The 11364-nt window shown below is 38.0% G+C and overlaps 1 protein-coding gene across 6 annotated transcripts in view; it reads left to right on the top strand.

The window, feature by feature from the left end:
* lrrc40 (leucine rich repeat containing 40) overlaps window positions 1-11364 on the top strand; it is a 50477-nt gene that overhangs the window by 35291 nt on the left and 3822 nt on the right. For 5 of the 6 annotated variants that reach the window (XM_020522462.2, XM_048601878.1, XM_048601877.1 and 2 more), the window contains exons 12-14: window positions 1625-1735; window positions 4911-4988; window positions 7842-8027. In XM_020522462.2, coding sequence (XP_020378051.2) covers window positions 1625-1735; window positions 4911-4988; window positions 7842-8027 — 375 coding nt within the window. The remainder of the gene's footprint in view (window positions 1-1624; window positions 1736-4910; window positions 4989-7841; window positions 8028-11364) is intronic. The other variant, XM_048601880.1, reaches the window with a different exon arrangement.

Genomic DNA, 11364 nt, shown 5'->3' with positions numbered 1-11364 from the left:
GCTCGGTTCGCAATAAACAACTGCACCTCCCAGTCGCGAACCATTTCAACTCCCCCTCCCATTCCTCAGACGACATGTCCATCCTGGGCCTCCTGCAGTGCCACAACGATGCCACCCGAAGGTTGCAGGAACAGCAACTCATATTCCGCTTGGGAACCCTGCAGCCCAATGGTATCAATGTGGATTTCACAAGCTTCAAAATCTCCCCTCCCCCTACCGCATCCCAAAACCAGTCCAGCTCGTCCCCGCCTCCCTAACCTGTTCTTCCTCCCACCTATCCCCTCCTCACACCTCAAGCCGCACCTCCATCTCCTACCGACTAACCTCATCCCGCCCCCTTGACCTGTCCGTCCTCCCTGGACTGACCTATCCCCTCCCTAACTCCCCACCTACACTCACCTTTACTGGCCCCATCCCCGCCTCTTCGACCTGTTTGTTTCCTCTCCACCTATCCTCTCCTCTATCCATCTTCTATCCGCCTCCCACTCTCTCCCTATTTATTTCAGAACCCCCTTCCCCTCCCCCTTTTCTGATGAAGGGTCTCGGCCCAAAACGTCAGCCTTTCTGCACCTATGATGCTGCTTGGCCTGCTGTGTTCATCCAGCCCTGCACCTTGTTGTCTCAGGTTCTCCAGCATCTGCAGTTCCTACTATCTCTGCCTTCTGTAACCCTTCATTTCCTTGCTTAACAAGAATTTATCTGTCTGTTTAAAAATGTTGAATGAACCCATCTCCTCTATCCTAAAATGGTGACCTTCCCCCACCCCCATCCCAATTTTAAGTGTTCCCTTGTTGTGGACTGATCCACAAGGAGAAACATACTTTCCATGTCCACTTTCTCAAGACCTTTCAACATCTTGTCAACTTGAATCAAGTCACCTTTTCGTTTTCCTAAAATCCAATGGAAACAACCTCGACCTGTCCAACCTATCCTCAAAAGGTCACCTGCTCATTCTAGTAAATCAATCTAGTAAACCTTCTCTGAATTGCCACTATTGCACTCACGTCTTTGGTTAAACGAGGAGGCCGAAACTGCACACAATATTTGAGATGGTGTCCCATCAGTTCCCTGATTAGCTGAGTCATAACACCCTTCCTTTTATGTCCAATTCCTCTCATATCCAAGGATACCATCCAATTAGCCTTCTTGATTACATGCTATACTTGTACATTTAATGCATTAGAACACCCAAATCCCTCTGCCCTCAGAATTCCACAGTTCTGTATGTACATGAAACTCTGTTTTTTCATGATTCCTGCCAAACAAATTCACTTTTTTTTCTGATATGATGCACAATCATTACCTTCAATTTTAATTTTTGTTTTTCAAAAATGCTGATTTTTGTAAAATATTGCAATAAGTGGTTGGTTTCTATTTTAATAAAGTTATGATTTGGGGAATTTATTTATTTTTAACAGCTTCAAAATAGCATTGCAAAAGAATGTCATCTAAACAATGGCTATAGATTTAAAATTTAGAAATGTTAGGTGACAAAGGAAAAAAAATTCTATTTAATTATATTTTGTGTGGCAAAAATTAAATGTGAAATGCTAGTCAAAACTCTGTTTTTTGAAGAAGATACTAAGATGTCAATAGTACTATTAAATATTATCTTGCCATACAGGATTTCAGAACTTAAGGCCACCATCACTGATGTAAATCTTGGTTTCAACAAGCTTAGTTCTGTTTCCTTAGAACTTTGTACATTGGAGCTTCTGATTCATCTGGATCTGAGGTATGCTAAGTTCTTGCTGATTCTTTCGTGTTTCTGTTGTTAGTTCATTTCTAACGTTAGAGCTAAAGGGATCATCTTTTTCATTGAAGATGAATTCTCTCTTGATTTTTTTTAGGCCAAAATCCCATGTGCTAATGCCACATTTTACTCGACAGATTGATGAGGGAAAACTTAATATCACCAAAAATGAACCTACCTTGTATGTTAAAATTTAAACATAGCTAAGAGGACATTGAAGCTTTTCATCTTACTTTCATCAGAATCAAGGTGCAAAAATAGATTTGAGAGAGAAAAAGAAATATTGTATACAGATTAGCAGAAGCATGTTGAATAGTTAGGCCACTGTTAGTATGGAGATGCATTGTCAGTTAACCATCAATCCTAATTAGAAGTCTTAATTCTTAAATCTTAATTTCCAGTACAGAAGGAGGAGATTTGGCCCACCTGGTCTGTACTGGCTCCTGAAGGAGCCACCCAGCCAGTCCAATTCTCCAGCCCTAAAGCCCTAGCCCTCTAAATTCATCACTTTCGAATATATGTCCAGCAATCTTTTGAAACCTCTTATGGAATCTGCCTCCATCACTCTCCCAGCCAGCGCATTTCAAATCCTAACAACTCTGAGTAAAGAAGTTAGTCAGGGTGCTGCCATGAAGATGTGGTGAAGTCTGGCAGTCTCCATGACCCTTTCTGGTTTTGAAAACTGTGCAATGTATGTACAAATTTCTTTTGCCTGCATAAAAAAAACATAGTTTTGAGTATTTATGTATGGATCTTCTAGCACACAAATGCATCACACTGTAGTCTCCGATGGTGATCTTGAATTGATTCCAGTGTAACACTTAGCATAGTGCAGATTATTTCGTAGATGATTTCTAATCTAATGGAAGACACACTTTTCTCAGTCAGTCTACATGGTGGAATTCTTACAGTCCACATGCTACAAGATCAGCCTCATTCTCATAAACATGTAAATAGGGTCCTAGCTATCTGCTTAACATGCCAACTTGATGCTGTGCTGGAGCATATTAAAACAATCCTTCATAAGCAAAGACCTTGATCAAATCGTTACTCGTACATCCCAAAAACCCATGAAAGTGCCTACTCCTGCCACTTTTGGCCCTGAATGATACCTGACCTACTTTGGATTACCCTGGAATGGGGAGTTGTCTCAAATTTGAATAATAGGTGCAGCTAACTATCTCACACTATTTCTTTGCAGTAAATCCATGAGTGGTTTTCTCCACTGACAGGATGCTGCCATCAAGCCTAAAAGACTTTTTGTCTATCACACAAATGAATAATGTGATCCATGAGGTCCAGTGCTGGTGTGATGCCAGCTATATCAGTTAAACATCCCAACAACTAACAAACCAAATCAAGTATGTCCTGTTGACCATTTGCAGCTCAAACCGCCCATGCTTAAAAGCCTCAGAAGTATATCCTCCATTTAGATGATTCTGCTTTTAGAAATCATTCATAAAATAAATCAGGTTGTGCTAATGGTTAACCAGATACCAATTTAAGATCATCAGTCAGGCTCACAGTTTGATTCATTTGTACGTGTTAGAAGTTCCATACATAAATATTCAGGACCCTGTTTCATGTAATCAAAAGGAATATATTAATATGTTGCATCTTTTAAAGGGTCATGGAAACAGCCAAACTCTGCTGCACCTCCATGGCAATACCCTGATCAACAGAATCTACTTATAGAATCTAAGAATTAAGATTGACAGTTAACTGTTCTTGCTGTACCTCCATGCCAATTATGGGCCAACCAATCAGCACCCTATAAAATGGAGTCTCTTTTAATCAGTTCTTGTGTCCTAGATCTGGACTACCAGTATTTATATATGAGAGAATTCACTACTAAGAAGTATAATTCTAAGTGTATATTTCACACTCTGGAATTTAGTCTGTCTGTACATTCTTCATATCAGTCATTTGGTAAATGGAATCTACTGCTTCCCCAGTAGAACTGTATGTTGGGAAATACTCTTAGGTCAGAAGTAAATGAGCAAAAGTGGATTTTCAGCTGGTAGTGCAATGCAGAACAAAGGAGCTTTGGTGGAGATGGAAATAAAAAGGCGAAGCATAAATTTTGATCCTTCATCGAAGAGTTAATTGCTCAAATATCAGGTTTTTCTGCTTTGATATTAGGAATAAGAAACAATACAGTTTTCATTATTCTTCCAAGGAAATTGCATGATTTTTCTTTTTGGTTCATAGTGTTCTCAAAATAAATTTGTTTTTATTTTGCTTCTGGCATGTTTTCAGAAATCGAGCATAAAGAATGTCATTTTTTAAAACCCATATTAGTGTTTGTGCTCCTCTGTCAGGTTGTCAGTTCCAGCCAGACAACAATTAAGAGGCATTTTTATATATTTGGGTGTCAGACACATTTTAATGAGTGGAAAATGCAGTGAAAGCTATCCCTATGGAACATTGTGCATCTCCCAGTTTTGTCGACTGACAACAATGGCAGAAGGCCACGGCTGAGAAGAGCACAGGTGGAACTAAGCAAGCAGGAGAGCTGCACTCACTACTCGAATTAGTTGTAACAAGTGAGTGGGGGAGTGGCTTTCTTGTGGCACAGTGGTAGTGTTCCTGTCCCTGGACCTAGAGATCCAAGTTCAAGTTCCACCTACTCCAGAGGTGTGTAATAACATCTCTGAACAGGATGGTTAGAAAAACAGGTTAACAAGTGATTAGACCACAGAATTCTATAACAGTATGCAGATGAGGCACATTAGTGGAACAGTGAGATTTCCGTCTTTACGGGAAATTTTGTCTACCCAAAAGTTTAGAGGTTGTAGGCTAAACCAAGAATGCAGATAAGTAAATTGGATATTGGAATGTAATTTTAATAATCCAAGGTGCAATGTATCAGTATTTCATATAAATTAGTTTGATAGGGACAGCAATCTATTATTAAGGATTTTTTTGTTTAGCTAAACATGTTTGATATCATGTTTTAATGTGTCCTGAAAGGGGAGTTTTGTGTCTTGTTTTCAAAAAAAAAAGATTGGCAAGATATTGAAGGCTTCCTTGAGTTAGAATCTGAAGAATTGGTTCATAAAGTGTGAAAATCAAGCTTTTACTTCTTAAAAAAGGCAAAAAAGCAGTAAATGTCACTAATAATGTCACTTAATTATTTTTCTTTTACTCTTTTAAGAAATAACCTTTTGGCTTCCCTGCCAATGGAAATAAAACAACTACAGCAATTGCAAACTGTAATCCTTTCTTTTAACAGGTTAGTATTTTCTGTGCAAAATGAAATGTGTCTAGCTTCACAATATTTTAAGAAAATTCAAATTTCCTTCTTTGGATAAATACTACCTTTTCATTTCTCAGGATTGGGTTTGAATTTGTTTCTGTTTGCAAGCAGTATCTAGCATGGTTTCGATCTGCCTTGCTGAGAAAAGCAGTATAAACATTTCATCTTATTCAGTGCAGTATTGAACATTTATGTACAAAGTCCAGATAACAGTATTTGGTCTTTGTACAAATGGTAACAATATTGGAGTAATATTGTGCCTTAAACTCAGCAAAACACCTTGAGGTGCTTCACAGCTGTGTAACCAGACAAAAAGTTACACTGGATCCAAAGAACTTGACATTAAGATAGGTGAACGAATGCTTGGTCAAAAATATGGGTATAAGAGAAACCTAAAGGAAGAAGGGGCAGCTGTCATAGGGATGCAAGCTCATAGCATGGTAAGTAACAATTAAAGGAACGGCTGCCAATACTGGGGTGAAAGAAGTTAGGCATGGATTAATGTACATAATCATGCTGTGGGAAATAATATTCTGACAATTTTTCTGGCAAATCGTAAGAGCATAATGTACTAGCTAACGCCACACATCCAAGGCTGTACCACGTGGGGAAATGTTTCCTTCTCATCCCATCCAGTTTGCTTTGTCTTTCTCCTCTCTTCCTCTTCTCCCCCCACCAAACAATATCAGCATAGATAATAATAATTATGATTATTCTGTGCTACAATAGTTTTTGTCTATTCATTCACTTGTGAAACAGGTACCTGGAAGTGATGAGTAAAAAGATGCAGGAGATGCTTGTGGATTGTTGCAGTGAAATGACATATGCTGTATGATCACTTGAGATTTTGTTTATTTGGGTTTACAATCCTGTGACATAGCAAAATATTACTTAAACTAATTCTGATTTGAACTGGCTTTCAAAGACAAAACATTTGCATTTATTAGCAATTAGTTTATACTAGAAATCAAGCAGTAAATTACTGATTTTAAAGGCTTGAATTGTTTTAATTACTAGTGGCACTCTATCTGAAATGCTAAAACTCTGCCATTTGTAGAAATGAAGAAAATTAATGTTTTTTTTTGCAAAGTAATTCAGAAGAAGAGAAAGCCACCTGTTTTTAGTGGAGGAATTTTTTGAAGCCTTTCTCTCTCAAACAGACAAAACATAAATTTTGCATCAATCTGCACCAATTACGGAGAGTTACAACTGTGTTTACTTTGTTTCTCCTGTTCTCGTTGCTTCAAGAAATGTGGATGAGGGCAGGGTGGACTTGAGTCCAGTTAAGACTCATGAGATGACTATTACATTCTGTTTGTTGCAAGTTTAACCAGGTTAAAGGATTTTGGTTAGTCTGTCAGGCCTCCTGGTTCAGAGGTAGGGATACTACCTCTGCACAACAAGCACCTCTTTTACTGTGTATTCTAAACTGAGTAACTTTTAATCCATTGACACCTGGAGCAGTTGCAAATGAGCAGCTGTTGGATACCTGTATGAACTGCCTAGATTAATGAGATTTGTTCTGTGACTCTTCTGAGCCTTAGTGTCTTTCCCCTTAATCATTGGCCCATCTTCATACTCTGTCTTCCTTTTTCTCTCCCCTCCTTCAGCTTTACTCAATTTCTTTCTCTTATGAGGTAATCACTTGATCATTCCTCTCCAATTACTGCACCATCACGAACTTCTCCTGATCCTAGCTCTGCAAGTAGCTCACTTCTGCCCTTACCCATTCTTTTCCAGATCCTAAATCCTAATCTGTCTATCTACTTTTCTGCAACTGGTTTTGGCATGCTTCTTTTGCTGGAACTTTTATAAACTACAGTTCACCCAGAATGCATAGCCCATGTCTTCAACCATTCAAAGACATATCCAGTCACTACTGGTCAGGTCAAACTCCCTTTGTTTCCTGTTTTCCAAAGATTTGATTTTGGGATTTACAGACATTCCTTCATCACTCCACATCCTCATCCTCCCCTCTCTGTATGATTTCCTTCAGCCCTACATCCATACATACAGTCTCCATTAGTCTATCACTACTTATTTTCTACTTCTGCTATTCTCCTATTTGTGGCTGCCACTTTTTGTTTTTTCCCCCATTCTCTAAAATTCCTTCCCTCTGAATCTTCATCTAGCTAGCACTCTCTTCCTTCTAAAATACTGTCTCTTGAATCATGCTTGAGTCCACCCAGACCCACTCTTCCTATTGGTGTGCACTCTGTATCCAGTGCATTGGAAAGCTTTCTTGCAGCTTTTTTTGCTTAGCTAAATCTGCTTATTATAATTATTTAACTTTTTAAAGCATTTTTGCAATGTTACATAAAATGTATGGTAAGATCGCCAATTGTTTGTAGGAGGTGTGGTTTCAGAAACAGATAAAAACCAAAAGAACTGCAAATGTTGTAAATCAGAAACAAAAACAGAAATTGCTGGAAAAGCACAGCAGGTCTGGCATCACCTGCAGAGAGAAATCAAGAGTTAACATTTCGGGTCGAGTGACTGTTCCGAGGAAGAGTCACTCAACCCAAAACATTAACTCTAAGTTTTCTCCGCAGATGCTGCCAGACCTGCTGAACTTTTCCAGTGATTATCTGTTTTTGTTTCAGAAATGGTGCATGTTAATTGAGTAAGATTTGATCAGTTATTTAAAAACTTCAGTAAATTAAATTTAAGCGTAATTTGTTTAAGCTGAGTTTGCATATCAAGTTTATTAAAACATTTGTGGATTTATGGAATTTTGATGTTTTAAACACAACAGTAAAACAACAAATCTCAGTAAGATTACATATTCTTGATTTCTTGTTCAGCATAAGTTTTATATTCTGTCCTCAGGTTTAAGGAATTCCCTAATGCCTTATACCATATCCCAGCAATAGAAACTATTCTTATTAGTAATAATCAGGTGGGCTCGATTGATGCTTTCCAACTGATGCAACTCGACAAACTGACCACACTGGATATGCAGAATAATGATTTAATGCAGGTCCCACCAGAGCTGGGGAGCTGCGTAAACTTAAGGTAAATATGAATTATGTATGCATATACAAACTTATGAGTTAGGAGCAGAAGTAGGCTTCTTGGTCCCTCAAGCTTGTTCCACCATTCAATTACATAAAGTTTGTAAAAGGTCTTTGTAATGAGAAAATCTTTTGTTATAGATTTAGTTACGTCATGTTGATTCAGCTAATCTCTTTTAGCACTGGTATTATTTTATACTATAAAATAAGGACGAAAAGGGACTAACATCATAAGAGATAGGAACAGGAGTAGGCTATCCATCCCTTCAGACTTCCCTGACATTCAATAAAATCATGACTTATCTGATTATGACCATGATTCCCTTGTACATCAAAAATCTTTCTGATGTAGACTTGAAAGTATTCAAAGATCAAGCCTCTACTGCTATCTGGAGAAGAGAATTACAAAGACTAGCCATATTTTAAGACATAAGTTCCTCTTGGTCTCAGTTTAAAAACAAGGGGTCTGCCATTTAAAACAATGTCTCCTTGGATAAATGTCCTCCTAAAGCAAAAGATCCTTTCAGCATTTGCTTGTTAAGCCTCAAACTTTTGTGGCTCAATAAGGTGACCTATCATTTTTCTAAATTCCATTGAGTATAGTGGGAATCTGCTCAGTCTTTCCTTGTAAGTCAACCTGGAAAATTTACTTAACAGGTCTTGGGCTGGTGAACTTTCCCCCAACGGCTGCTAATACATCACTCCCCAGTTAAGGTGATCAAAACCGTACACAATACCTACGGTGCAGTGTCACCAATGCCCTTTGCAATTCCCTTCATCCTCGTTGCAGTAAAGGTCAACATTCCGTTTGTATTCCTAATTACTTGCTGTACCTGCATTCTAATATTGTGTACAGGGCATCCATAGCCTTCTGTGCCACCACATACAACTTTCTCCACTTTTAAATAATATTCTACTTCTCACAATCACGGGATTTATCAAAGTGCTTTACAGCCCGTGCAGTACTTTTTGAAACATGGTCACTGTTACAAAGTAGGAAGCATTGCAGCTGATTTCGCATCACAATAAATTCCCAAAAATGACAAATGATTATTAGTTTGTGTGGATACAGAGTCAGATATCAGACAGGACAGTGAGGATGACTCCCTTGCTTTTCAAACTAAGTGCCATGGGATATTTTACATCCATCTGTCAGGGCCTTGGTTTAAGGTCTCATCTGAAAGGTAGCACCTCTGATAGGGGACAGTCCTTTCATACTGCAGCGAAGCATTAACCTAGATTTTTGTGCTTATATTTCTGGAACTGGACCTGAACTCCCAATCTTCCGACAATGAGCCGAGTGCTGCCAACTTTGGCACAGTGCACTGAATTCTTTGCTCTTTTAAAACTGTGATGTACCTTATTAAAGATCCGTTTCAGATACAAAGACATGGTTAGATCATAAGACATAGGAGCAGAAAGATATAGGCATTTCAGTCCATTGAGTCTGCTCTGCTATTCAGTGAGATCATGGCTGATCTGATTATCCTAAACTAGTTTCATACCTTGTCCCCATAACACTCAATTCCCTTACTAATTATAAATCTATTTCAACCTTGAATATACTTAATGACCCAGCCTTGAAAGCCTTCTGCAGTCATGAATTACCTTCTGAAGAAGAAATTCCTCCTCATCTCTGTCTTAAATGTGCAGTCCCTTTTTCTGAGATTATGCCATCTGATTCTAGACTGTCCACAGTCAACCTTTTCACATCTATCCTGTTAAGTCCCTAAGAACCTTGTATATTTCAACATGGTTGTCTCTCATTCTTCAAATTTCGAATGAATACAGGCCCAACCTACTCAACGTCTCCTCTTAGGACAGTTCATTCATCCCTTGTATCAACCTAGTGAACCTTCTCTGGACTGACTGCAATGCCAGTATATCTTTCTTTTGAATAAGGGACCCTAAACTATTTCACAGTATTCTAACTGAGGTCGTTCTAGTGCTTTATATAGTTTTAGCAAAATCTCCCTACTTTTATACCCTATTTCCTTGGGGGAAAAAAGGCCAATATTCCATTTACCTTTTTTATTACCCAATGAACTTGGATGCTTGCTTCTTTGTGATTCATGGATAAGGATTCCCAATTCTCTCTGTTCCATAACTTTCTGGAGTCTTACTCTATTTAACTACTATTTGGCTCATCTTCTCTTCCTGTCAAAGTGCACAACCTCACATTTTCCCACATTATATTCCATCGGCCAAGTTTTTGCTCACTTCTTAACCTGACAATATCTCTCTGCAGACCTGTTAAGAAGATCAGCCTTAAAATGGCTAAAAAGATACAATTGCAATTCAAGTTCCTAATGTTGATTTAACCACTTTTAGGTGGTTTTAATTGGTTCATCAGGTAACTGCATGCTACCAGTAAATGTACCTCCATTATAATTCACCACATGATCTCGCGCAACTTTATTTGCTCACACAAGTATTTCAGTAGCTTTTGTGATTGAAATTGTTTGCACTTTATTTTAATGTTTATTTATTCTTGGATGCTAGCAAGGCAGAAATTTCTGCTCTTTCATTGTTCTGGAAGGGGTGCTTTCTCTTAAACTGTTACGTTAGGCAGGGAGTTCTAGGATCTTATATTGGCACCCCACCATCATCAAGTTTTGTAGAAATCAAGATGTTGTGTCCCTTGGAGGTTATGATGTTCCCACAACATTGTTGCTGATGTCTTTCTCAGTGGTAGAGATCACAGAAAAGAGTTTCTGTTTGAAGTAATTGTGGTCAGTTGCTGACTTGCAACTGTAAATAGTACATCCTGCAGCCAATGTAGACTGGTGATGGATCTGCTGGATATTGATTTAATGATTGGAGTATTAGTGAATCAAGTGCATAAATTAATTACAATTAATTCCATGGATTCATGTTGTGAAGTGAAATTTGTTATGCAGTTTTAAAAACATAAAAAAATTCTGGTTATATAGTTACTGATGGTATTTAGATATGAAATACTAAAAATCATTCACTCTATTTCAAGAATTTAAACCAACAGAAAGATTTAGCAATGAAGAGTAGGTGATGAATAATTAGCTTTTACCTAAAAGAGAACAAAATCAAATAATGGAGACATCTTATTTTGCTAGGATCTACATATAGATTTGGGAAAAATGTAACAAAGGAACAATTTTCAAAAACATAACAGCCAATTTGCAATGTCATACTTTATGTATATGTCAAAGTCATTTTCGCCTAATGGAAGCATCCAAAGTACACTACTCAGGATGGTTAGTGGGATATTAGAAGGGATTGAATTCTTTACCGTTCTTTGTCATGAGCCTTGTAGTAGAGATGTAAACACATCTGCACAGGGATGTAAAATGAAGAGTGAC

Source organism: Rhincodon typus, chromosome 10, assembly GCF_021869965.1.
Source record: "Rhincodon typus isolate 14 chromosome 10, sRhiTyp1.1, whole genome shotgun sequence".
NCBI classification, from domain to species: domain Eukaryota; kingdom Metazoa; phylum Chordata; class Chondrichthyes; order Orectolobiformes; family Rhincodontidae; genus Rhincodon; species Rhincodon typus.
The sequence above is the reverse complement of the archived record's forward strand: the minus strand, read 5'-3'. Positions and strand labels throughout refer to the sequence as shown.